General features: G+C 56.1%; 1 protein-coding gene across 1 annotated transcript; it reads left to right on the forward strand.

Annotated features, from left to right (window-relative positions):
- The first annotated feature begins 1,637 nt into the window (after positions 1 to 1,637).
- Positions 1,638 to 26,888, forward strand: SCNN1A (sodium channel epithelial 1 subunit alpha). The gene is made up of 12 exons (XM_062195451.1): positions 1,638 to 1,993; positions 14,575 to 14,839; positions 15,542 to 15,726; positions 19,200 to 19,303; positions 19,657 to 19,820; positions 20,240 to 20,338; positions 20,570 to 20,687; positions 24,660 to 24,738; positions 24,819 to 24,876; positions 25,010 to 25,065; positions 25,199 to 25,274; positions 25,614 to 26,888. Exons 1-12 carry the CDS (start codon positions 1,638 to 1,640, stop codon positions 25,974 to 25,976), a joined length of 1,923 nt encoding a protein of 640 aa, XP_062051435.1. The 3' UTR covers positions 25,977 to 26,888.
- The last annotated feature ends 77 nt before the right edge of the window (positions 26,889 to 26,965 follow it).

Consider the following 26,965-nt stretch of genomic DNA (forward strand, 5'->3'; position numbering starts at 1 on the left):
TCCTGATCTTCTGGCTGGCTGAAGTTTGGGCTGAGATTTGGGAGGAAAACACAGCCCTGACCAATCAGCTTTTCCTTCCTTCCTCCTGGGGCCGTGCAGACTCGCTGGGCCTACCCTCTTCCTCTCAGTCACCCAGTGCCCGGACACCACATCCTTCTCTGCTCCTCGGGGCCTCCAGTCCCTACCTCTCCCTGGGCTCCTGCTCTATGCAGCCTTTTGGTGCCCACATTCCTGCAACCCCGTGACCACGACACATTCCTGGCCTGGCAGCCAATGGTGTAAAAAAGAACAGAATGTCCCAGGGCCCCACCCAACCCCCAGCTTCACCTGGGCCCCTCCCTGGCTGGGAAGAGGCTGGGGGCACGGTGAGGAGCCCGGAGGGAAGGGGAGGACAAGGAGTGGGCGAGGCTGACCTGGGGGTACCCTTGGCGGGAGTCCCGAGGGACAGGGTGGGTCACCCCCCTCCAGCTCCTGGAAGCCCACTGGGGGCTCCCTCTCCTTGCTCTCCCGCCTGCAGGGGAGACCTCCTCTGGGGCCCCTCCCTCCCTCTTTGCCTCCGATCGCTAAGTGCCCGACCTCCGTCCTGCTCTTGGTCCGCCCCCTGTCCTCATCCACCTGTCTCCCTCCTCTGCCTTCCCTCTTCTCCTGGTTCCCCCACCCTCGTCCCAGTCATCGTGGCTCATCTTCTTTCCTTGTTTTCTCCTCCTGGTTTTTTAGCTTCGGACTCAAGATCTCAGGCCCTCACCTGCCAACCACGTCCACCGCAATCCAGCAGCCCGGACTGTTCAGCCTCCTCCCACCGTCCGGGGCCCCACTCCCGTCAGGTTCACGTGCCCTCGGGAGCCTCCTCCCTCTGGAGGACTCCCAGCTCAGACTCCTCCTCAGTCCCTCCCCTGGCCCTGCTCAGCTTTAATTGAGATGCTAATGAGGCTCTTGTAGCTCCCATCCCTGGCCGGCGGGCGGGCCCTCTGGCCTGGCCGCTGCACCTGTCAGGTGAGGGGGGAGGAGAAGTTCGGCTGCCAGATTCAACTGGAAAGGAACCAGTCCCAGCGCAGCCACACCTGGGAGCCCGGAGCTGGAGACAGCGCAGATCTCCCGCAGCCTGCAGGCCTGGGGTGGAGAGGGAGTCTGGGACCAGAGACTGAGAGGAGGAAAGACAGGGGAGGAAGAGAGGCAGGATCAGAGAGCCTGGCCCCCAGAGAGGAGACAGGCAAGGAAGAGAGAGCCGAGAGAGCCACAGAGAAGCCGCAGGGAGTGAGAGGCAGGAGGGAAGGCAGAGATCCTGAAGGAAGCAGACCGGGGCCGGGACTGGCCGAGCAGGGCAGAGGCTGGCAGGGGTGGAGGCGGCAAGGGAGGTGCTAGGACGGAACCAAGAGCTGGCCTTACCTGGGAAGCAGAGAGGCCTCTCCAGGGAGGGCCTGCTGCAGCTCTCGGGCGGCGGCCCCAACTCCAGCAGGTCCGATGCCTCCTGGAAAGGTGGAGGGAGGGAGAGGGAGGGGCCGTGGGGGAAGCAGGCTCAGGGTGGGAGATGGGCATGGCAGGGGCAGCCTCACTCTGGGTCCAGGTGGTGACGAGGGAGGACACCCAGAGCCCCTACTTGACCTTGACCCTCGCCTTCCCCAGCCCACCCAAAGACCATGAAGGGGGACAAGCGCGAGGAGCAGGGGCCGGGCCCCGAACCTGCTGCGCCCCAGCAGCCCACGGAGGATGAGGAAGCGCTGATTGAGTTCCACCGCTCCTACCGCGAGCTCTTCCAGTTCTTCTGCAACAACACCACCATCCACGGCGCCATCCGCCTGGTGTGCTCCAAGCACAACCGCATGAAGACAGCCTTCTGGGCCGTGCTCTGGCTCTGCACCTTCGGCATGATGTACTGGCAGTTTGGGCTGCTCTTTGGGGAGTACTTCAGCTACCCGGTCAACCTCAACATCAACCTCAACTCCGACAAGCTTGTCTTCCCAGCCGTCACCGTCTGCACTCTCAATCCCTACAGGTCAGTGGGTACCTCTGCTTCCTCCCTGGCGGCTGGAAGCGTGGTGCAGTGGGCTCTGGGCTGCTCCTGTGGACCCAGGGATAAGGGCTAGATGGTCCTTCCCCAGTTACCCTGCCCTTCAGGCAGCAGGCGCCAACGAGCCCAATGGCGCTGCCCCAGTGCTGGCCTTATCCTGAGTGTGCTGGTTGGACCGCCAGGGCCTGCCCTCCCCTTTGCTCCCTACCCTGGCCAGTGGGAGGCAGTGCTGAGAAGGTCATGACTCCTCAGAGAGCAGGGTCCAGCTCAGCGCCATTTCTTCCTGGAGCCAGTGGGCAGCAGAGAGCCCGATGGTGAGGCGGAGTGAGGCCATGCGGGCGCTATGGAAGCAGGCGGGCTCGGTCTTTGTGCAGAAGGCAAGTTTGTGGTCGAGACGGCACGGTGGGGGCCTGGTGAGAGTTGGGCTCCAAAAATTGGAGGCCAGGCATGGGGGCTTCAGAGCCAGAAGGAGAATGGGGCCAGAGAGTAGCTCCCCGTGAAGCTGTCCCCAACAGACAGAGGCTAAAACGTGGGAGTGAGCCCTGCGGGGCTGGACTCTACCTGTGCAGGTGCCTGGTGTTTAAGGGCCTGGCCATGTTTTGAAGTTTGGGGTCTCATCCATGCTTTCTGTCAGTTTTGGTCTAGAAGCAGGAGGGGTGGTGACCACGCAGCGAGGGGGCGGGGCTATTTGTCTATATTTTTTATTTGTGCTCAATTAGTCATGCTATGCCTTGGGAACACCTGGATCAGGCCAGACACAGCTCTAGGCTCAGCATAAAACGGATTCGTCCATAATTCACGCCACCTCGTGAAAGGCTGGGCACCTGGCTCAGTAGTGGGGTCAGATGGACAGAATCAGATGAAAGAGGTAGGGATACAAACACGCAGGGGTGTAACTCCCTGTGACAACACAGGAAAACCCAGGAGCCTCAGGCTGTCTCCAAGGAGGAGCTTTGTGCCAACGCGTGCTGAGCGCTGGGTGTGCGGGCGATTCCGGATGATCGGGATGGGTCACGTGGTGGGGGTGGAGGCCCCCCCCAAATAATCCTCTGTGGATGAAGGTGTGTCAGGGACTGACATGGGTTGGGACACCCTGTCCCGGAGCGAAGAGACTGTGGTGCCCAACCTCCATGTGCTAAGTCCTTCTTGTATCCCTCCTTTGATTTTCACAATAGCCTGGCGCAGGTGCCATTCTCCCTCTGGATTTACTCTTAAGGAAACTGAGGCAAGGCACGAGAAGTCATCCCAAGGTCACGGGGAGAGTCACCGGGGAGTGAGTGACTCATCCTGGGTGCTGATTCCCAGCGGGCCTCAGTTTCCTCATCCATAATTTGGGACACGTCCTGGTCCCTACTTCCAGGTGGAACTTGGAATAAAGGAAAGTCTCCATCAGAGGCGGTCACCGGGCGTTTCAGGGCTCTCTGATTCCCCCCGCCCCCGACTCCTCGGCCTCTTATGCTACCGCGGAGGGGGGAGAGCGGTCAGGGCAGTAGGCACTTGGTGTGATACGGGAGGACCGGCGGATCTGTTGAGCTCTGCGTGTTTTCTAAGGCTCTGGTGAGTGCCGGTGCTGGGCAGGCCGGGACACAGCCCCCGAGGATGGAAACCCAAGTCCCTGACTCCAGAGAACCCGCCAGTAGGGCTGCCACAGCACTTAGGAGGGAGGGCCACCCCCTCCCCCACCCTGGGAAGGAGGTTGAACAATTGCTGTGTGCTCGGCCCTGTTCTGGCTGCTCTCTAACACTGTGTAACTGGCTGCTGGCCTGTCCAGGAAGGTGGGCATTGTTATTTCCATTTCTCAGACGAGAAAATTGAGGCTCAGCAAGGTGAAATCAGTTGAGCAAGATAACACAGCTAACAAGAACAGCTGCTAACACACAAATACATATGTGCCAGGCATTAAAAAAATTTTTTTACTTGAAAGGCCAGCTCAAGTAAAGGCAGTTGAGGCAGAGAGAGAGAGAAGGAGACAGAGAGAGAGGTCTTCCAACCCCTGGCTCACTCCCCAAATGGATGCAACAGCCAGGGCTGGGCCAAGCCAGCTAGGAGCCTGGAACTCCATCCAGGTCTCCCACAGGCGTGGCAGGGGCCCAAGCACTTGGGCCATCTTCTGCTACTCTTCCCAGGCACATTAACAGGGAGTTGGCTGGGAAGTGGAGCAGCTGGGACTGGAACTGACGTTCTGATACAGATGCCGGCATCGCAGGCAGCAGGGCAACCCACTGCACCACAGTGCTGGCCTCAGGCATTTTTATAAATGAATCCGAGTCTACTGTAAAGTCCTGTGTTATTAAATGATTTAGTCCTCACAGCAGACAGTGGAGGTACCACGGTGTCTCCCGTGTTATGGTTGAGGAAAGGAACTTGGCCATGTTCAGACAGGCAGCAAGGAGTGAGAGGGACTCCCAGCCTTCACTGAGCACCAGTGCATCCCAGGTTAGCATCGTGGGCACAAACCCCGAGGTTTGATTGCAAAGCTCTTCCTCCCATTACACTCAACACAGGGGCAGGCAAAGGCAGCGCAGGGCTGGGGCAGCTGCTGGGAGTCCAGGGGGAAGAGCCAGTCAGGGGAGAGGCAGGTGTCAGGAGAGCAGGAAGGGAGAGCCCAGGGCTGCTGGCCGCCTTGCAGGAGAGGCCGGCGTGGTGGGCAGGTGATGCAACCTGGTGGGTGCAGAGCCGAGGGAGGGCCTCGGAAACTGGATGGAGGGCGTGAGATGCTCAGCTCCTACGGGGCAGCAGGGAGGATGTGAGTCAGTCAGTGACGCCGAGGAACTGGAGGATGGCCAAGTCCACCGGGGGTGTCCACCTGCTGAGGGCCGCCATCAGCAGAGGGGGAGGAAGAAGACGCTTGCACGGGGCTCCTGCTGTTCTGTGACTTCCAGGGGGAGGGAAAGACAAGGGCTTTGGGGACCTTGCAAATTAGGCATGGACGTGCTGAGGTTTCAGTGGCGTGGGCAGCCACTGCCATTCCAGCCCTCTGGCCGGCAAAGGTTTTGTCACCTTAAGGAAAGGCGAGACATATCCACATCTCTGGAAAACAGGGGGCAGTTAGGCTGGACCTCAGGAAGAACTTGGAGTTCTTGATCAACAAGGAGGTCAGGGAACCTGAAGATGGCAGGGCAGGAGGCCTGGCAGCAGGAAGGGGAGGGGGAGGGGCAGTTCCCCTACCCGGAGCCCCTGCAGGAAGAGCAGGCAGGGCTCTGAGCCAAGGAGCATGTCCTGGCACAGCCTGGGCACCAGGGCCTGCTCAGCAAGCCTGGCAGGGGAGGACGGCCCAGGCTCTCTGAGCCCATCCCCGACCCCGCCGTGGGAACCTTGCCACCTCTGAGCAGCTGCTAACAGCCTTCCGCAGGAGAAGCTGCCGTCTGCCTCGTGGTGGCTTCTACCTTCTCTGCCTGTGCTGCAAAGCCGCAGACGTCTCCTCCTTCCTTCCCCAGTGGCTCTCGGTTCCGGGTGCAGCTCTGACAGCCTGCAATGCCCCACGATCATATTTTGAGCTCCATGACAAGTCCATTAGATACGGAGGGCAGTATCAGTCCTGCGACTGGGTGAGAAGCCCGAGGCTCTGAGATCCTAAAGGCTTGGCAGAGGTCCATGAAGCAGAAGAGTCCGAACTGGAATCTGAGTCTTTTTCTTTTCATTTCTTTTTTTTTTTTAATGATCTATTTTGGTTTTAGGATGGAATTCAGAACATCACATGAATTGAACTGTCCTGTCTTTTAGGTTTCCGTTTGCAAAAAGATTTTTTAAATGGTATTGGTTTATTTATTTAAAAGGCAGAAGGAGAGAGAGGGAGGGAGAAGGGGAGGGAGAGGGAGAGGGAGAGGGAGAGGCGATCTTCCATCCACTGGTTCACTCCCCAAATGCCCATCACAGCTGGGTCTGGACCAGGCCAATGCCAGGGGCCTGGAACTCCCCTATGGGTGTCAGGGACTCAAGTGCTTGAGGCATCCTTTGTTGCATGACCAGGAAGCTGGATGGAAAGCAGAGTGGCTGGGACGGGAACCAGGCAGGCATCACGAGCAGTGGCTTCACCACTGTGCCACAACACTGGTCCCACAAAGCTGAGTCTTTTTTTTTTTTTTTTTTTTTTTTGACAGGCAGAGTGGACAGTGAGAGAGAGAGACAGAGAGAAAGATCTTCCTTTGCCGTTGGTTCACCCTCCAATGGCCGCCACGGTTGGCGCGCTGCGGCCGGCGCACCGCGCTGATCCAATGGCAGGGAGCCAGGTGCTTCTCCTGGTCTCCCATGGGGTGCAGGGCCCAAGCACTTGGACCATCCTCCACTGCACTCCTGGGCCATAGCAGAGAGCTGGCCTGGAAGAGGGGCAACCGGGACAGAATCCGGTGCCCCGACCGGGACTAGAACCCGGTGTGCTGGCGCCGCTAGGCGGAGGATTAGCTTAGTGAGCCGCGGCGCCGGCCCAAAAGCTGAGTCTTAAGCTACACTTTTGTGTAGAGCTCACACGAGGCTAAGTGGCAGGCAGCGATCCTGTGTCTCCTTAGCTTTTTCTTCTCCAATAATATAATAAGAACAATAATCATAATAAATGCAAGAGCAGCAGTAACCGGTTCCTATCTGCCAGGTCCATGGCTCAGTCCTTTTCTTATATTAATTCGTCTAATCCCCATGACAACCCCACGGAGCAGCTGCTATGGTTATTCCCATTTTACAGATGGTGAAACAGAGGCACAGAGGAGATAAATTACCCGTCGAAGGTTAACCAACCTGCAAGTGGCGAGAATGTGAGCCTGGAAAGTTAATTAGAACTCTGCTCCTTTAACTTTTCCTTGAAGGAGATGGTTTCTAGGCCTCTCGCACCCTGGCTGTCCAGGGTCACGTCCAATCACTGACCTGTGAGCAGCCAGCGCTCTTCAAACATCACAGAGATGTCTGACCTCCACAAGGGGTCTGAGCACTCTGAACGAACTCAAGTCGGGGTGGTCTCTGTCTTCACTGGGGGGCTGACCCATGAGGAGCTCCTAGTGGGCACAGCGGCCTGTGAACAGATTGTGCGGAGCTCATGGAGGCCGTGTGTGGCCAGCGGGGGTAGGGACTCCACTGGGGAAGGCGTCAAGGTAGGCGAAGTCAAGGCTTCTAGGTGGTCCCTGGCAGATGGAGAGAGTAGGGCGAGGTGCCAAGTGCATGCTGGCAGTGCAGGAAGCTGGTGCGTCTCCTGCGCCCAGCGCTGCCTGCTGCTCTGGGAATCTCCTGTAGGCCAAGTCCCAAGGCTGCTAGGGTGAGTCGTGGGCTCTGCAGCAAGAGGAAGCCCCCGGGGTAGGGTGGGGCAGGAGGAGGAGGAGACACAAATGGGAGGAGAGCAGAGAGGTGTCTGCCCCAAACCTCCCAGCGTCCCTGTCCCATGCCAGTCTGTGCTGAGCAGAGGAGAGGGGCTGGGGGGGGGGGGGCGGTGCAGGTGCAGGGAAGGGAGACTTCACTGCCTGGTCTCAAATGCTTTGGAGCTGGGAGGCCGAGGGAGTGGAAAAAGCAGGGACCGTGGAATCCAGCAGGCCTGGGTTTAAATGGTGGCCCTGGTCCTTCCTAACTGGGTAACCCTGGGGATGTTACCTACTTGCTGGGTCGTGGTCTTCAACTGTGCAACGGTAAGGGTAAGGCCTGCCTGATGGAATTGTGCAAGGATTCACTCCCCTTTCAATGCAGTGCTGCCTACTGGAGCAGACAGGAGTGAGGGCGAGGACAGTGACCGTGGCAGGAGGTCAGGGAGGAAGGCTAGGCTGACTTACTGAGGACCATAGCCAGCTTTCTTGTTCTTCCTCTCCGACCCCTGGTCTCCTTGGGATGGATCTGAGGGCTTCAGCATGTTTCACACAGTGGTCAGTCTCTTAGCGCTAGTCATTAACTCAGAGGTGGGCATTTGGTACAGAAGTTAAGCCGCATCCCAGACAGGAGTGCCTGGTTTTGAGTTCTGGTTTGCCCAGAATTCCAGCTTCCTACGGATGTACACACCCTGGGAGGCAGCAGGTGATGGCTCAAGTACCTAGGTCCCTGCCACCCACATGGGAGAAGTGGTTTGAGTTCCCAGCTGGCATGGGCATTTGGGGAGTGAACCGGTTAGGATAGGCGCTCTCTCTGTCTCTCAAATAATTGAAAATAGTAACAAACAGAGCAAAAGCTCTGCCTCCTGTTATAGGATTTTCTGGTGTCTGGAGTTAGGGTGGGAAAGGTACATTTTTTTTGAGAGGGTGACATGAGAATCCTCTTCTCTGCCTTAGCCAAAGATGAAGAGAAGAAAGGAGAGAAGCGGACCTCGGAGAGTCCGGGGCTCTGCACGGGCCCTGAGCTCTCCTGGAGACCCTGTTGCAGGTGTGAGGGGACCGGGGGCTCGAAGTCCAGTTTGTGTGGGGGCAGGGGCTCATCAGCAGCCCATCTGGACAAGACAGGAGGGAACTGAATCGGATGAGCGGCCCCGAGAGGGTCTGGCATGGGGACAGCGTGGGGCTTGATGGAGACGAGTGATGTGGCCAAAGAAGTGACAGACAGCGTGGAGTTGCTGATGCGAGGGACGGACGTGCAGGAAGCAGAGCCGGAGCCCAGAGGGACTTGAGCCAGCTTGGGGGAGGCTTGGAGCGGGAGGCCCCGGGAGGGGTGTGGTGGCTCCTGCTCCTGCCTGGAAATCACGGAGCCTGGCTGGGGGACTTGGATTCTTCCTGTGTGGCCCTGAGGAAGACCCTCACTTTCCCTGTCTTCCTTCAAGGGGGCCTGTGAAAGGCAGGTGTAGTGTTGTGCCCACTTTACAGAGGAGATTCAGAAAGGCCGGGTTACTTGTGCACATTACACAGCTACAAATGACACTGCTGGGCCAGCCGCCCTGGATCTGGTACTTTTTTTTTTTAATAAATGGATGTCTGTGATTCCTATTTAAAATTTTTTATTTGTTTATTTTCATTTTATTTGAAAGGGAGGGAGGGAGAGTGAGAGAGAGTGAGAGATTGCCCATCTGCTGGTTCACTCCCTAAATGTCCACAATAGTCAGGGCTGGGTCAGGCCAAAGCCAGGAGCCAAGAGCTCCATCTGGATCTCCCTGTCTTCCACCTGGATGTCAGGGACCCAAGTACTTGAGCCATCCATCACCTGCCGCCTCCTGGATGCACATTAGCAGGCTGCTGGGTCGGAGGGAGGACTTGAACCAAGCACTATGCTAGGGATGCAGGGGTCACAAGTGCACCCCAAACCCTTTCTGGGGCTCCATACAGCCTCCCCAAATACCACAGAATGGCAAGCGGTGTGGCGCTCTGACCCATTCCCTGGCCATAGGATCCTGTGCAAGTCACCAAGCCTTGGGTTTTCCACCTGGAAAAGGGGACAACAATAGGACCAGTGGCCCACAGCACACAGAGTTACACTGAAGACTACACAAATAATGTACATTCTTTTAAAAATGTAATTGAATGACAGTGGGACAGAGGGAGAGACAAAAAAAGATCTTCCATCTATTGGTTCACTCCCCAAATGACTTGAACTGACACCCCAATATGGGATGCCAGTGTTGCAAGTGGTGCCTTAACCTGCTGTGCCATAATGCCAGCCCCCAAAATGTACATTCTAATACCACAGTACCTGATTTGTAGTCAGTGCTCAATAAATACTAGTTATTATTGCTATTCTTTTTTTTTTTTTTTTTTTTTTGACAGGCAGAGTGGATAGTGAGAGAGAGAGAGAGAGACAGAGAGAAAGGTCTTCCTGTTTGCCGTTGGTTCACCCTCCAATGGCCGCTGCGGCCAGCACATCTCGCTGATCTGAAGCCAGGAGCCAGATGCTTCTCCTGGTCTCCCATGCGGGTGCAGGGCCCAAGCACTTGGGCCATCCTCCACTGCCTTCCCAGACCATAGCAGAGAGCTGGCCTGGAAGAGGGGCAACCGGGATAGAATCCGGCGCCCCAACCGGGACTAGAACCCGGTGTGCCAGCACCGCAAGGCGGAGGATTAGCCTGTTAAGCCTCGGCACCGGCCTATTGCTATTCTTAAAAAAATATAATTTATTTGGGAGACAGAGACAGAGGCAGACAAAGTTCCCATCTGCTGGTTCACTCCCCAATGATTGCATTGGCTGGGGCTAGGCTAGGTCAAAGATGGGAGCCAAGAACATAATCCAAGTGTCCCCCATAGGTGACGGGGACCCAGCTTTTATTGTTTTAATTACCAGTAACAACCAAATCTCTCAGAATTCCAAACACACACTTTCCACCCGAGCTGCGTTTTTCCTATGAGGGGAGGGAGGGCTGCGAGGGTGGATGCCTGGGGCCCAGGCAGCTAGACCTTATGATGGAGAAGGAGATGCAGGCGCGTGGGGCAGAATGTGAGGATCCGGGCTAGACAATGGTTAGTGGAGCTGCACAGCAGGACCATGAGGGGCCTCTTCTAACAAGCTTGGGGCCTGCATTGTGCAGCAGGTGCATCACTGCTGGGGACACCTGCAGCCCACATCTGAGAGCGCGGGTTTGAGTCCAAGCTCCGCTTCTGATTCCAGCTTCCTGCTAATGCACACACTGGAGACAGCAGGTGATGACGGCTCAAACACTTGAATCTCTGCCATCCATGTGGGAGATCCAAATAGAGTTCCTGGCTTCTGCTTTGGCCTGGCCCATATCTGGCTATTGGGGCCATTTGGGGAATGAACTAACAGATGGAAGATCTCTCTCTCTCTCTCTCTCTCTGTCTCTGTCTCTCTTTCTCTCTGCCTCTTTCTGTCACTTTGCTGTTCAAATAAATAAAAATAAATTAATAAGACTTACCGACTCCCCACCCCAATAACCTTTCTGGAGCCCTGAAATCTGGCAGATAGTGCCCTACATTGGCATTCGACTTTTTAAAGTGAGATGTAGTTCATATACAATACAACAAAACCCATCTTAAGTGCTGGTTGTGGTGTGGCCGTCGTAACATTGTACCTTTGCCTCTGGTGCTGCATACCAGTTGATTTCTCGTCCTTTCCCACTGTCATTTCTCAGTTCCATCGCCACGAACAAATTTGGTCTGTTCTTAGACTTTATATAAACAAACCATGCATATATATTTTCTTATATAAATGTCTGGCTTGTTTGGCTTAACTTAATGTCCCTGAAATTCTTCCATGTTTTTTAGCCTGTACCAGTTTGTTTTTATTGCTGAGGGTATTTTCTTCTTAAATTTATTTATTTATTTGAAAGGCAGAGTTAACAGAGGCAGAGAGAGAGAGAGAGAGAGAGAGAGGTCTTCCATCCACTGGTTCACTCCACAAATGGTTGGTAATGGCTGGAGCTACACCGATCCGAAGCCAGGAGCCAGGAGCTTCTTCCAGGTCTCCCACTTGAGTGCAGGGACCCAAGGACTTGGGCCATCTTGAACTGCTTTCCCAGGCCATAGCAGAGAGCTGGAACAGAAGTGGTGCAGCCAGGACTTGAACTGGTGCCCCTATGGGATGCCCACACTGCAGTCGGCGGCTTTACCTGTTACGCCACAGCACTGGCCCCTGCCGAGGGGTTTTCATAGTTTTGGCTATGAAGAGTAAAACTGCTGCAAACACATGCGTACCAGTCTGCATGTTTTCACCGCTCTTGGGTGATACTTAGGAATGGCATTGGTAAAATACCCAGAAGTAAAATCATGGAACTACCAAGCAGTCCTTGAGAGTGGTGGTACCATGTGATATCTATGGCTTCGGAGAATTCCAGGTGCTCAATATTCTCACCAACGTTTTTGGTGTCAGTCTCTTTAGTTTTAGTCTAAGGGATGTTAAATGGCACCTCACTCTGTGTGTTTCCCTGAGGGCTAATTACATCAAGTACTTTTCCATGTGTTTAATGACCACTTTTTTTTTTTTTTTTTTGCTATATTTTTTGCTTGCTTATTTATTGTGGATTTGTCAGAGTTCTTTACATAACAGGGTGGATTCTTTGTTGGATGTTTTTTCTTTTCTTATGTATTTATTGGTGGGGGTATCAGGGGAAGAGAAAGTTATTTCATTCACTCTCCAAATACTTGCACTGATCAGCCAAAGCTGGGAGCTGGGAGCAAAGCCCAGGGCCTCAGTTACCTGAGCCCTCACTGCTGTCTTCCAGGGTGCGCATTAGCAGGAAGCTGGAGTCAGGAGCTGGAGCTGGGAATTGAACCCAGGGACTCTGGTATGGCTGTGGGCATCCGAATCAGTGTCCTAACTGCTAGGCTAAGGGCCCTCCCCTATTTTCTTAAAGACTTACTTTTTTTTTTATTTAAAAATGATCCTTTTGATTATTGACCTGTCCATTCTTTATATATCAGGACAAGTTACTTTTTAGACATTGTAGTAATTATAAATTAGATTTTTTTTTTTTAAATTTTTGACAGGCAGAGTGGACAGTGAGAGACAGAGAGAAAGGTCTTCCTTTTGCCATTGGTTCACCCTCCAATGGCCACCGCGGTAGGCGCGCTGCGGCCTGCGCACCGCGCTGATCTGATGGCAGGAGCCAGGTGCTTATCCTGGTCTCCCATGGGGTGCAGGGCCCAAGGACTTGGGCCATCCTCCACTGCACTCCCTGGCCACAGCAGAGAGCTGGCCTGGAAGAGGGGCAACCGGGACAGAATCCAGTGCCCTGACCGGGACTAGAACCCGGTGTGCCGGCGCCGCAAGGCGGAGGATTAGCCTGTTGAGCCACGGCGCCGGCCTATAAATTAGATGTTTTTAAAATATTTGTTTATTTATTTGAAAGGCATAGCTAGAGAGAGACAGAGAGCGAGTGAGATCCTCCATCTGCTGGTTCACCCCCCAAATGGCCACTGAGTGGGCCATGAAGAAGGCAACACCACAGGTGTGCTCACTGCAGGTGTGAGAGCAACAAACCCCGGATCGCACAGGCTGTGAAGAAACCCAGGACACTGATGGGGCCAAGGTCAGCTCTGATGGAGGGAAGAAGGCCTATGTTGGCCTGGCTCCTGATAGTGGTGCTTTCGATCATCCGCACGAGTCCAGCTGGCTAATTCTATGTTTTTCACTACTTAAAAAAGACAATCAGGGCCGGCGCCGCGGCTCAATAGGCTAATCCTCCGCCTTGCTGTGCCAGCACACCGGATTCTGTCCCGGTTGCCCCTTTTCCAGGCCAGCTCTCTGCTGTGGCCCAGGAGTGGAGGATGGCCCAAGTGCTTGGGCCCTGCACCCCATGGGAGACCAGGAGAAGCACCTGGCTCCTGGCTTCGGATCAGCGCGGTGCGCTGGCCACAGCGCACTGGCCGCGGCGGCCATTGGAGGGTGAACCAACGGCAAAGTAAGACCTTTCTCTCTGTTTCTCTCTCTCACTGTCCACTCTGCCTGTCAAAAAAAAGAGACAATCAGGAGGCCAGCACTGTGGCACAGCGGGCTAAAGCCGCAGCCTACAGAGCTGGCATCCTATATGGGTGCTGGTTTGAGTCCCAGCTGCTCCAGTTCCGATCCAGCTCTCTGCTATGGCCTGGGAAGGCAACAGAGGAAGACTCAAGTCCTTAGGCCCTTGCACCCACATGAGAAACCTGGAAGAAGCTCCTGGCTTCGGATGGGCCCAGCTCTAGCCATTTGTGGAGTGAACCAGCAGATGGAAGACCTCTCTCTTTCTCTTTCCCTCTCTCTATAACTCTTTCAAATAAATAAACTAAACATTTTAAATATATATATATATATATACACACACAGATATAAAGACAATCAATTGACATATATGAGGGGGCTTCAAGAGGTTCATGGGAAAATGGAACTGAAAGAGCACGTGACTTCTCCCAGAAGTTTCTGAAGCCGTTTTCTGTTTGTAAATTTATTTCTGGATTGTTTGCCATTCTCTGTTGTCTGTCCTCGCCGAAGGCCACCTCGGTGGGATTACTGTGGCTTTATAGCAAGCGCTCGGATCAGGGTAACTAACAGGCTGTTGTGACTTCATTTTCCAGCTTTTCGTTGCTAGTGTGCAGGAATACAACTGATTTCTGTATGCTGCTGTGTGTCCTGCAGCCCTGCGTACCGGGTGTAGTGTTTTGTTTTTGTAGATTGTAGCCCCAAGGCCCTGTGAACTGTGGACTTTTGTGGTGATGTTCACTGTGGGAGTGTTTATTCTGAACAGTGTTAACTTCCCGGACCTGACACCCCCCCAACACCCTGTCCCTGGAGGGTGGAGGGGGGTTGGTGCCGGGGAGCCTCTGAAAATGCAGTCCAAGTACCTTGACTTAGAAGATGCCAGGTGGTAGGCACGGGCCCAAAGGTCAGCCTCGGCCAGGGAGGGCCGGATGACCCGCGCACCCTCCCGCCTGGGGAAGGGGCAAGCGAGTTCCGGGTTCCCGGCCAGGTCTGAGCGTGTGGGAGGAGGCGCCTGCCGCCTCCCTCTTTCAATAACAGGCGCAATAAACGCCGTCATGACCCAGGCTCGCTGTCGCTTCTACTTCCCCCCGCGGACACACCTGTCTACACCTCCCCCATGGGGAGCCCTCGAGTCAGCTCAGCCTCCCCCACGCTACTCCGGGATGAACCGACCGCACCGCTGACAGCTGGGGAAACTGAGGCCCGAGGGGCGGTGTGTGTGTTGGGGGTCGTGCAAGGCCGCCCTCTGACCGACCCTGTGCCGTGCCCCCTTTCAGATATCCTGACATTACAGAGCAGCTCAAGGAGCTGGACAGCATCACCCAGCAGACGCTCCTCGACCTGTTCAAATACAACGCCAGCACCCTGGAGGCCCAGCCCCGCCACAGGCGCGACGTCCGCCCGCCCCTGCCGCACCCCTTGCAGCGCCTGCGGGCTCCGCCCCCGCGCCTCGAGGCCCGCCGAGCGCGCAGCTCCGCCTCCAGCGTGCGGGACAACAGCCCCGAAGTGGGCAGGAGAGACTGGATGATCGGCTTCCAGCTGGTAAGCCCCGCCCCCGGCCCGCAGCACCACGCCCCCTTCCGCACCCGCCCCTGCAGCCCTCGGGCGCGGGGCGGGACCTCGGGAGCTCGCAGGCGCGCGCACGCACTCACGAAAATGAATTAAGTAATTAAAGGAGCAGCTCCCTGTGCACCAGCCTGCGGGTCTGCTCGTGGGGTCTCCGTGGGAGGCGTAGGCTGCTGGAAGTCCGATCTGGGGAAAATGCCTGCCTCGCACCCTGCAGCGTGCACTACCAGCCTGGGATGTGGGGTAGAGACAGCAGGGAAACGTTTTTAAAAGGGTTTTTTTTTGTTTTTGTTTTTGTTTTTGGAAAGGGGAGAGTAAGAGAAAATGGGAGAGGAGGGAGTGAAGGAGAAAGGGAGTCCCCCGCTAGTGAGAGAGCGGGCTACACCCCAGGAGACTGCAGTTCTGGACCCAGCACTCCTGCTGGGCAAGCCTAGTGATGTGTCAGTCTTCCCACCTGGGAAATGGGTAGACTTCTGCTCGGCAGCTGTCGACGTGAACCGCAGCCAGGCTTGTTGTGCAGCTGCTGGTCTCCCCGGCCCAGCATGCCCTTGGTCCCTTGTCTCCTGGTTGGAGTCGGGTAGTGGGGGGAGGCCACTGCTTCCATCAAAAACCTCAGGGCCCTTTGACCTCGGCCCCACCCTGCTGCCAGCCCTCTAACGTTCAGGTCTCTGTGTCCAGTGTAACCAGAACAGATCGGACTGCTTCTACCAGAGGTACTCGTCGGGGGTGGACGCGGTGCGAGAGTGGTACCGCTTCCACTACATCAACATTCTGTCCAGACTGTCCGACACGTCGCTGTCCCGGGAGCAGCTGGGCAACTTCATCTTCACCTGCCGCTTCAACCAGGCCTCTTGCGGCGATGGGTGAGCAGCGGCCCAGCCAGTGGGGGGTGAGGGCGTGCTGGAAACTGCTTGTTGACCCCTGTGGGGGGCGCATGGCCTCAGGTGCTCGCCTCTGCCTGGGACCATCTGCAGACTTGTGTTCCCTGCACGGCAGGGTCAGTCTCCCATGGAAGGCCTGGGACCCTCTGGGCTTGGGTGTGGCCTTGAGAAATTAAGGGCAGCTAGCGCTGTTCTGGGTCTTTCTAAGCCCTCTTTCTCCCTATCCTCAGAGCTCCTAGGAGCTTGGCAGATCATCTGGCCCCGTACTCGCCTTCCTCTGTGAGGCTGGGCTGTGAGAATAGGCGGTAGCCTGGGTCGAGGGGCTAACCTGGGACCTGCACTCTGGCTCTGTCACCTGGCCAGGTGACTCTGGGCACTTCCATGTCCCTCTTCAGGGTCACTTTTTTGTAAAATGGAACACAAGAGCACCCAAAAGCTGAGATTCTTCCATGTTCCTCCAACAAGTTTCTGGGCTAGGCATTTGAGAAGCATCAAAGAAAAAAAAAAATCAGTAACCCTAACCCTTTGGGCACTTTTCCTCAAGTGGTAAAGGTGATGTGGATGACCTTTGTCCCAGGAGTGGCCCCAGTGGCCCAAGTGTCTGAGATAACAAATTAGGGAGGAGGGGGCACTGTGATGTAGCGATTAAAGCCACTGGCATCCCATATGGATGCTGGTTTGTGTCCCAGCTGCTCCATTTCCCATCCAGATCTCTGCTACTGTGCTTGGGAAAACAGCACAGAATGGCCCAAGTCCTTGGGTCCCTGCACCCACGTGGGAGACCCAGATGGAGTTCTGGGCTCCTGGCTTTGGCCTTGTCCAACTCCAACTGTAGCAGCCATCTGGGGAGTGAACCAGCAGATGGAAGATCTCTCTCTCTCTCTCTCTGTACCTTTGACTTTCAAATAAAATAAATAAATAAAAAAAAAAAAACAGAAGGCGGGGGGAGGGATTCCATAGGTGGGTTACTCCACTGCTCACGAAGGTAAAGTGACTTCTGCTGACCCAGCGACGGATTCTTCCCTCCTTTCCATAAGGGCTCTTGTCATCACACCCTGGCCTGCGGGCTGGAGGAGGTGGGGAGTGACAGGTCCAGGTCCCCCCCCCCCCCCCCACCTTCCGTCCCTTGATTTTCAGGGGTAGTCTCCCTGCCCCTACCTGCCTGAAGAAGGGTGCTGGGTGGCACATCCCCTCCCCTGCCGCTGGAGAGTGCCAGCAGGGCCAGGTGTCACCTGCCTCTCCCCCTCTCCTCCCCACTCCCCCCCCCCCACTGCCCAGCCCATGATTTAGTCTTGGTGTTTGTTTGAGGACAAAAGTTAGCCAGCTGGGCAGTGAGACCGGAACAGCCCCTGAGCCTGAGTCAGCCCCTACCTGCCACCTGCCACCCTATCTCTCTGATTACCACCCTCCTGATCCCCTCCCTTGGCCTGCTCTGAGGTCCTGCCTGGCCGTCCGTGAGGAGTCCACACACGAATTTGGGTACACCTGCCGGCCACGGCACAGACCCACTGTTCCTCCCTTCCCTTCACTCTACTTAACTCTTGCAGGAAGTCCTCTTTAAAATCCTGGGACAGCGCTCGTGTCCTTCAGATGCAGGTGGCAGCTCCTTAGAGCAGGCTTCTCACAAACCCTCTCCTTGCCCTTCTCCGAAACCCTCAGCCCCTCCTTAGAGTATTTTAATGACACTTTTCTTGACACATCTACATACCATGAATTCTTCCTTTTAGCGTGTTGAGAATTGCACAACCATCACCTCTGTCCCATTTTAGAACATTTTCCTACCCCAAAGAGAAACCCTGAGCACCTCAGTAGTTCCCCTCCTCTCTCTCCCCTCCTCCAAGCCCTGGGAACGACCTGTGTGCCTTGCGTCTGTGGGTCACCTACTGTGCACAGGTCCAGTGGATGCAGCTGGACAGCCCGGGGTCTGCTGTGGCCAGTGGCTCTCACTTACCGCCTTTTCTCATCCACGCTGTAACATGGATCAGAACTTCAGCCCTTCTTCCTTTTATTGTTTCTTTACTTGTTTTTATCTACTTGAAAAGCAGAACGAGAGAGAGAGAGGTTCCAGCTGGTTTACTTCCCAAGTACCCTCAACAGCTAGGGCTGGGCCAGGCTGAAGCCAGGAGCCAGGAACTCCATACGGGTCTCCCACATGGCTGACAGGGACCCCAGCACATGAGCCATCTTCCACTGTCTCCCAGGGTGTGCGTTAGCAGGAAGCTGGATTGGAAGCGGAGGAGCCGGGACTCAAACCTTCGCTCTGATACGGGATGCAGGTGTTCTGGGTGGTGGTTTAACCTGCTGCGCCACAACGCCTGACCTTAGAACTTCATTTTTATTATTACTGAATAATGATATTATATTGTAGGAGCAGACTTCAAAATGTTTGTAGAAAAGTGGAATGAAAAGATCACTTAAGGGGTAGGCGTTTAGCCTACGGTTACAATGCCTGCGTCCCTTATTGGGACACCTGGGATCAATATGCAGCTCTGGCTCCTGACTTGCTAATGCAGACCCTGGGGGACAGCATCTCTACCTGCGTCAGCTCTAGCCCCTTAGGGATTCCTTCATTTCACAGCTAGGAGAGCGACCTTGGAAGACATGACCTGTCCAAGACCACACAGCCAGAAGGCCACTCCTCACTCCTGCCAGCCTTCTTCCGCTCACCTGTCAGCCTTCTTCCTCCTCTGCCTGTCACAGTCCAGAGCCCCACGTCCCTCTTGCCCTGCCCCTGTCGCCAGCTCTGAGACACTGGTACAGTAGGACAGAGATGCCCGTGTCCCCAGGGGTGGGCGCTCTTGCTCCCAGCCCCTGTGGCCTCCCTGTTCAGGAACCTGTGCTTTGCTGTCGAATCCTATTGCAGTGTTGCATCTGCGGTGACGCTCTCTCTCTTCCCACATCTGTCCCACATCAGCTTTGGACCTCCCGGTCTGAGACGTGAGGCCTCTTTCTTGTCTTGGGCTCTTAAGGGCACTCCCCTTAGCTCCTTGCTCACCACTGGTCCTCTGCTCTCAGCCAACCCTGAGATGCCAGAGACGCATGGGATGTGGCTCCTGTCCTCAAGGGACTCGCCGTGTACGTGAGAACACGATTTAGACCTGCAAGGCATCAGGGGCCCATCACAGTCACATGGGAGGTCACTGGCAGCATGAAGACCAAGGCCAGTGGGGTCGGCTGGCCTGGTGGGAGGAGCCCAGGCTAGAACGGGCACCACCTGGCCGGAATCCCAGGTTCATCGTCACTCTTGGTGTGGCCTTGGGGCAGCTGCTCCTGTCTCATGTAGCTTCCTCTTTGGTGGTGTGGGGATGCAGCTCCCCTGGGCTGTTGTTTGGTGCGGCCGAGGGAGCGTGCATGGCACATAGTAAGTGGTTAGGAAACGCTCTGAAAGCGGCCATCCCTGCTCTCCTGCCCTCTGCTGCTTTCCTCTCTCACCCTGTCATCTCTCTCCTGCCAAGGAATTACTCTCACTTCCATCACCCGATGTATGGGAACTGCTACACTTTTAATGACAAGAACAATTCCAGCCTCTGGATGTCTTCCATGCCTGGGATCAACAATGGTGAGCAGCCCTGCCGCAGCCTCCCCACCACGCTCCAGCCCTGGCCACCCATGGCGACTCACCTATTAGCTCACACCCTGGAGATGCCAGGTGCCTTCTGTCCCCCGACCGTGCCTCTCTCTCCCTGGGCAGGAGGGCTCTCTGTTCTCACTTCCCCATGGGCACCACGTGGCACACTGTGGACATGGGTCCTGGTCCTTCTTGCTGTCCCTAGAATCCAGCTCCAGGGTTGCCAAGTCCATTTGCAAGTCTTCCTGGCCTGGCTCCCCTTGGGAGACTGGAGACCCAGCAAGGGGCTGGGTCTTCTCCAAGCCTTCCCCCTCCCCCTCTCCCCGGCTCCCTGTGTCTCCCAGGGCTGTCACTGACACTGCGCACGGAGCAGAATGACTTCATCCCGCTGCTGTCCACGGTGACTGGGGCCAGGGTGATGGTGCATGGGCAAGATGAGCCTGCCTTTATGGATGATGGCGGCTTTAACTTGCGGCCCGGTGTGGAGACCTCCATCAGCATGAGGAAGGCAAGTCTGGGGGGTGGAGGGTCTGGGAGGAGAGGCTGCGAGAGGAATGGATTGGGCTTGGCAGCCAGAAGACGGGAGGGACACTGTCAGGGTGCAGGGGTGGGGACCATGACCTTGGGGTTCATCAGGAGCTGGACTCAGGTGGCAGGGAGGCCTTGGGAAGGAAGGCCCTGGGGGCGTAGGCGTTGCTGGGTGGGGAACGCTGAGAAAGGGCTCAGGCCATGCTCTGCATCCCAGGGGCTGCTCAGCCACCTGTCCTTGAAAGGAGCATTGAGATGAGTGCTGGCCTGCAGGAGATGGGAGGCAGAGAGGAAGGGCAGGCAGAGTGTAAGGTTCAACCTGGGGCCTGATGGAGGACGGGGACCCAGGCAGAGGCCCCTGCTGCTTGCTGTGCCCTCTGAGTATGCGTTGGTTCATAGGAATCCCTGGACAGACTGGGGGGTGATTATGGCGACTGCACCGAGAATGGCAGTGACGTCCCCGTTAAGAACCTTTATCGTTCCAAGTACACACAGCAGGTGAGGCCCAACCTGTTTCCGGGGCAACCGTCTCCCAGGGCGGGCCCCGCCCTGGTCGGTCAGAGCTGGGTGGTGGGTTGGAGGGGGAGGTTTGTGTGTAGGGCAGTGGGAGGGTGGGTTCAGGCGAGAGATAGGTGGGAGGAGGGTGGGTTCAGGGGAGAGGTAGGTGGGCTGTGTGGGCAGGGGTGGGGCCGGCTCTCAGCCCCTCACTTGTCTCTGTCCTCCTGCCAGGTGTGCATTCACTCCTGCTTCCAGGAGAACATGGTCAAGGAGTGTGGCTGCGCCTACATCTTCTACCCACTGCCCGAGGGCGTGGAGTACTGTGACTACAGGAAGCACAGCTCCTGGGGTGAGGGCCAGGGAGCCCTGACCTGCCCCGCGGGCCCCAGGCGCTCCTCCTCCTGGGCCTGTGCCTCTGCCGCCCCCTCCTCTCCCTCACCCTCTTCATGTCCTGCCCTGAGCCTCCGTTTTTCCCTTTGCTCGCCCTCTCACTTTCCCCCTCTTCCTGCTTTGGCCTCTGTGTGTTTGTCAAGGAACTGCCCCACTGAAAAAGAGCGTGTGGCGTAAGGAAGGAAGTAGCCCCAGGAAAAGACCAGGGGTTCCCACTCTGCCTCATTCCTGGGCTGCTTGGCAAGGTGGCTCTGGGCGCTGTGAGAAGGTATCAGAAGTTCTGGGTGGCCGGCGCCGAGGCTCACTAGGCTAATCTTCCACCTGTGGCGCCGGCACACGGGGTTCTAGTCCTGGTCGGGGCGCCAGATTCTGTCCCGGTTGCCCCTCTTCCAGGCCAGCTCTCTGCTGTGGCCTGGGAGTGCAGTGGAGGATGGCCCAAGTGCTTGGGCCCTGCACCCACGTGGGAGACCAGGAGAAGCACCTGGCTCCTGGCTTCGGATCAGCATGGTGCGCTGGCTGCAGTGCGCCGGCTGCGGAGGCCATTGGAGGATGAACCAACGGCAAAAGGAAGACCTTTCTCTCTGTCTCTCTCTCTCACTGTCCACTCTGCCTGTCAAAAAAAAAAAAAAAAGTTCTGGGTGTCTGACGCCCCCCTTCACAAGTCCCAACTTTAAGACTGGCCCGTATGTGTTCAGTAGTCTGCTATGTCATTATTTTAAGCCATTTTAAATTTATTTTTATTTATTTGATAGACAGATAGGGATCTGCCATCTACTGGTTCACTCCCCAAATTCCCACAGTGACTGGGGCTGGGCCGGGCTGAAACCACGAGCTGGGAACTCCCTCTGGGTCTCCCACTTGGGTGTCTGGGACCCGACCACTTGAGCTATCGCCTGAGCCTCCTAGCCCATTCCCTGGCTGTTTTGAGCATTTAGAGAGTGAAACTAGTGGATGGGAGATAGATCTCTCTCTGTCTCTCTGCCTTTGAAATAAATACATAGAAAGGTTGGTTTTTTTTTTTTTTTTTTTTTTTACTTGGAGGAGAAAAATCTCTTTCCTTTGTCTTTCCTTTGCACTGCAGCTGAATTACGGAGCAGGCAAGCTGTGCGCTGGGATGTAGAGAGGGAGGAAACACTAACAAGAAAACGGACGCCTGGTGCCCAGGCTGCTCTCTGGCCTGGCAGGCCCGTGCCCAGTGGTTTCCCTGCTCCCGGTGGGTCAGGGGGTCTGCAGTCCCCAACAAAGGCTGCCGGTTGTCTCGCCCCAGGTGGCAGCCATCCCTGCCTCCTCCTTCCCTGGGCCTGATCCGCCGCACAGTTCTCTCCCTGGACCTGCAATTTCCAGGCGAGGCTGCCCGTTCCCGTCTCTGACCTCAGCAGGCAGAGGCCATCAGAACTGGAAGGAAACACAGGCAGAAGCCAGCGGGCTTCACCCCCCACCTCCTTCTCAGAGGAGCAAACTGAGGCCCAGGGACAGTTCAGGAAGTCCCGGGCTGTGCAGAGCAGCAGGGGCGCTGGAGGGGGCTGCCTGCTGCTCCTCTCTGCCCCCAAGCTGTGATTTCTAAGTTGTGAGCTTGAAGATCAGACAGTGAAAACTCACAGAGATTCTCTGCTGAGAAGTTGTGAGGATGAGGGAGAGGAATTAAGGGCAGAAACCCATTCTTAGGGGTTGCCTGAGCTTCCCAGGGAAAAGGGCCCAGTCGCTTCCTGTTCTCCCAGCCTGGATTTGGGTCACAACTCAGGATTTCAGACTGAGTGACTCAGAGTAGCACTAGGAGTGCCTGGGTTCGAGTAATGAGCACCCTGGGAGGTGGCAGGTGACAGCTCAGGCACTTGGGCCTCTGCCACCCGGGTGGAGTTCCTGGCTCCTGGCTTGAGCCTGGCCCAGTCCCGGCTGTTTTGGCCACTTGGGGAGTGATGTGGGGATGCGAGATCTCTGTTACTCTGTCTCTTTTTCTATGCTTTTCAAGTAAAATGGAAATAAATACATGCTAAAAGTAACAATAATGATAAAACGGCCTTCGTAGAACTTGGCGTGTGAAGGAGAGAGTCTCACTGTTTCCTTTTTTCTTGATAATACTTTATTGCAATAATTCATATCCCATGCAATTTACTTATTTAAATCATACACTTTTCTTTTAGTATAATTTTAATTTTCAGATTGAAGTTCTTAGGGTAGTTTTGGAGTTGTGCAGAGTCATCACCACAATCAATTTCAGAATATATTTTTTAAAAGTACCTATTTATTTATTTGAGAGACAGACAGAGCGCCCATCTGCTGGCTTACTCCCCAGATGCACAAAAAGGCCAGAGCTATGTGGAGACTGAAGCCAGGAGCCAGAAACCCAATCCAGGTCTCCCACATGGGTAGCAGGAACCCAACTATCTGAGCCACTGCTGCTACCTCCAGGGTGTATATTAGCTGGAAGCTGGGATCAGGAATTGGAGCCAGGTTTGGAGCCCACACATGCTGATGTAGGGTGAGGACCTCCTAACAGCCTTGAAAGCCCTGCCCCATTTCAGAATATTTGTATCATTCCTGAAAGAAACCATTAGCAGTTCCCAAGCTCCTGAGCCACCCTGCCAGCCCCCAAGCAACAACCAGTATTTCTGTCTCTATAGATTCACCTGATCTGAATATTTCATACAGAAAGAATCATATAATGTGGCCATTTTTAAAAAAGATTTATTTATTTGAAAGAGTTACACTGAGAGAGAAGGAGACACAGAGAGAGAGGTCTTCCACCCACTGGTCCACTCCTCAACTGGCTGCAATGGCCTGAGCTGTGCTGATCCAAAGCCAGGAGCCAGGCACCTCCTCCGGGTCTCCCATGTGGGTGCAGGGGCCCAAGGACTTGTGCCATCTTCCACTGCTTTTCCAGGCCATAGCAGAGAGTTGGATTGGAAGTGGAACAGCTGGTCTTGAACCGGCGCCCATATAGGATGCTGGGACTGCAGGTGGCAGCCTCATCTGCTACGCCATAGCGCCGCCCCCTCCCTTTTTAAATATTTATTTGAAAGGCAGAGTTACAGAGACAGAGGGAAAGACAGAGAGAGAGAGAGAGATCTTCCATGTGCTGGTTCACTTCTCAAATGAGTACAACAGCCAGGGCTGTGTCAGGCCAAAACCAAGAGCCAGGAGCTTCTTCAGGGTCTCCCATGTAGGTGCAGGAGCCCAAGCACTTGGGCCATCTTCCGTTGCTGCTCTTCCAGGTGCTCTAGTAGGGAACGGGGACTTGAACCGGTGCCCATATGTGATGCCGACATTGCAGGCAGTGGCTTAACCCACTAAGCCACAACACTGGCCCCACTTCTTTCCTGTTAATGACTATTATCTCACGTGGTTGCTCTACGTCCAGTTGACTCACACACCTAGGGGCTGGTGGAGGTTCAGGTTGTTTCAGCATTTTGGTTTCGTGAATAACAGTGGACATTTGGGTCCCAGGTTTTGTGTGGACGTGTGCTTCCAGCTCTCTTGAGTGAGTCCCTAGGAATGGACGTGCTTGGGTTCTGCATTTAACCTTTGTGGGGGGCTCCCAGCCTGGTTTCCACAGTGTTGCGTGTCCCCACAGCAGTAAATGAGCTGCAGCTTCTGCATTCCCTGGCCAGCCCTGTCATTCTGATTTTAGCTGTCTACTGCATGGACTGTGGTCTCTCATTGTGGTTGAATCGCTTACCCAACCATCGTTCCCATTTTCCTTTGTAACGTGGCAGCGTTTGCTTGTGCGGAGCACAGCTTTCCCCGGGGGGCTCCTGTTTGGTTTTTCTCTTTCTTTGCTGCCTGAGCTTAAGTTCTGCAACATTCTTGGTGTGGCCACTTGAAGGGGCATCGCTGTCGTCCCCTGCTGCATAATGCTTTTGTGGAGTGGGTGCCCAGGGATCTTGGGACATCTCCTGGTGTGACGGCTGAGGGCTCCTGTTTGTGCCCGCAGGCTACTGTTACTATAAACTCCAGGACGCCTTCTCCTCGGACCGCCTGGGCTGTTTCACCAAGTGCAGGAAGCCGTGCAGGTGCGTGTCCCCTGCCCCAGGTACAGGCTGGGCAGCTGCCTGCTGGGGCGATTTCACTGAGCACCCTTCTCCACCCGCAGTGTAACCAACTACGAGCTCTCTGCGGGTTACTCGCGATGGCCCTCGGTGACGTCCCAGGTACAGCGAGGAAGGGAGATGCGTGCGCATGCGTGGGTGTCCTGCGGCGGTCTTCGGCGGGTATTAGGTGTAGGGCTGTATTTGACCCCTCCCCTTCCCTGGTGGCCTCTTTGACATCCCCATTCTCTCTCAGGACTGGGTCTTCCAGATGCTGTCGCTGCAGAACAACTACACGGTCAGCAACAAGAGGTGGGTCCTGCCCTGCGCCCCGCCCTGGGGCAGCGGGGGGGGGGGGGGGAGAAGGGGAGACAGGTGACTGGAGGAGGGGTCGGGAAGTGAATCCTCTGCCATTTCTTCCCTCCTTTTCTCCCTTTCTCCAAAGAAACGGGGTTGCCAAGCTCAACATCTACTTCAAAGAGCTGAACTACAAAGCCAATTCTGAGTCCCCCTCTGTCACGGTAGGGAGCCTGTGTTTTGAGGGGAGGAGGGAAGGTTTGGGGAAGGCAGGGTGGCCTGGGAAGAAAGGCTGGGGTCAAGGGTGAGGTGGAGAGCGTAGGAAGAAGGGGCGCTTGGCTGGGGCGTGAGGGCTGTGGGGGTGGGGGAGGCCAGGCTGTGTGGGGTGACAGGTAGAAGGCCCTGGAGACAGGTCCTGGCCCCTGCTGACCCAGCCGTGGCCCAGAGCTGTGTGCTCTTAAGGGAGAGGAGTAGAGACAGGCGCCTGAGAGCCCAAGGGTGTGGGTGAAGGGGACTGGCTTGGTGCCAGGGTCATGCGGTCACTGCACCTCTCTCCCCTGCAGATGGTCACCCTCCTGTCCAACTTGGGCAGCCAGTGGAGCCTGTGGTTCGGCTCCTCCGTGCTGTCCGTGGTGGAGATGGCTGAGCTCCTCTTCGACCTCTCAGTCATCACATTTCTCATGCTGCTGCGGCGGTTCCGCAGCCGCTACTGGTCTCCTGGCCGGGGGGCCGGCGGGGCGCGGGAGGTGGCCTCCTCGCCGGCGTCCGCCCTGCCCTCCCGCTTCTGCCCCCACCCCGCGTCCCCGTCCTTGCCCCAGCCTGGCCCCACGCTGCCCCCGGCCTTGACAGCCCCACCACCTGCCTATGCCACCCTTGGCCCCTGCCCGTCTCAGTCCGGCTCTGCCTGTGCCCCCGGGGAGCCCTAAGAGGAGACAGTGCCCCGCCCCAGCCAGTGCCAGGGGCAGCCTTGGCAGGATGAAGGATGTTTGGGGCTTTCCCTCAGAGCTGCCCAACTCCCATGGTGGGCAGGGAAGGGGCCCCGGAAGTTGTCCAGAGAGCAGCGGCCAGTGAGGCTGCCCGGTTCTCCTTGGTCCTCCTCTGAACACTGGCGTCCCCTCCCAAGTGCAGGCTGAGCCAGACTGGGAATGCTGGCAAGGAACTTTTCTAGGAAACGACCAACAGCCAAACACAAACAAAAGCCCACAAAGGCGTGCACAGGACTCCTACGCAATGGTGACCGATGGCCGGAGCCAGCCCCGGCCTGGCCTGCGGGCCACAGATGTCTGCTCTTGCTCTTGAACTGGAGTGGGGAACCCCACCCAAAAGCCCCCTTTATTCGTTCTTGGGCAATTCCCCTTCCCTGGCTCGCCAGGGTGAAGGCTGGAGCAGAGCCGTGTGGTACAGGCCGGGCCACTCCCAGGCAGTCCCAGGACTTCCAGCCACAGGCCCCATGCCCTCTAAGAGCCGTGCGGACCCCAGTCCTGTGCCCTGCATACCCCTGCAAGGCCGCTCAAGCCAAGTCTTCATTCCGGAAGTTTCCCCATCGACTCCTGGACAACTGTGCATCCCTTAGAACCCTGCACCGAAACTGTGACTCCCATGTCGGTGTCATCCCTCTCCCCTGCTTGTCTTCCACCTGCCCTCTGGGCTGCCATGGCCCACATCGGCCTCAGTACTGTCATCGCAGCGTGTTGCCTTGTTCACTTCTGTGGGCCTCCCCAGTTAGACTGTGAGCTCCTTGTGGCCAGGAACTGAGTCTTGTCCATGAATGTGTCTCAGGTCTGGCCCTGTGTGCTGCTTGCAGCAAGTAGGCAGGTGCTCAATACACATGTGTTGTACAAAGGCTACTTGGAGAGCTGCCTGGGTGGGGAGGGGACGGATGCAAGTTTCTGAGTCACTGCCCAAGCTTCCGGGC

This window comes from Lepus europaeus, chromosome 6 (genome assembly GCF_033115175.1).
Source record: "Lepus europaeus isolate LE1 chromosome 6, mLepTim1.pri, whole genome shotgun sequence".
NCBI classification, from domain to species: Eukaryota; Metazoa; Chordata; class Mammalia; order Lagomorpha; family Leporidae; genus Lepus; species Lepus europaeus.

What these genes read in the sequence shown, in the direction of transcription:
- SCNN1A (XM_062195451.1), top strand. Translation starts at nt 1,638, where the DNA reads ATGAAGGGGGACAAGCGCGAGGAGCAGGGGCCGGGCCCCGAACCTGCT. An exon ending in AAGTGCAGGAAGCCGTGCAG is followed by an intron (nt 24,739 to 24,818) that starts GTGCGTGTCCCC and finishes CTCCACCCGCAG; the next exon opens with TGTAACCAACTACGAGCTCT. An exon ending in CTGAGTCCCCCTCTGTCACG is followed by an intron (nt 25,275 to 25,613) that starts GTAGGGAGCCTG and finishes TCTCCCCTGCAG; the next exon opens with ATGGTCACCCTCCTGTCCAA.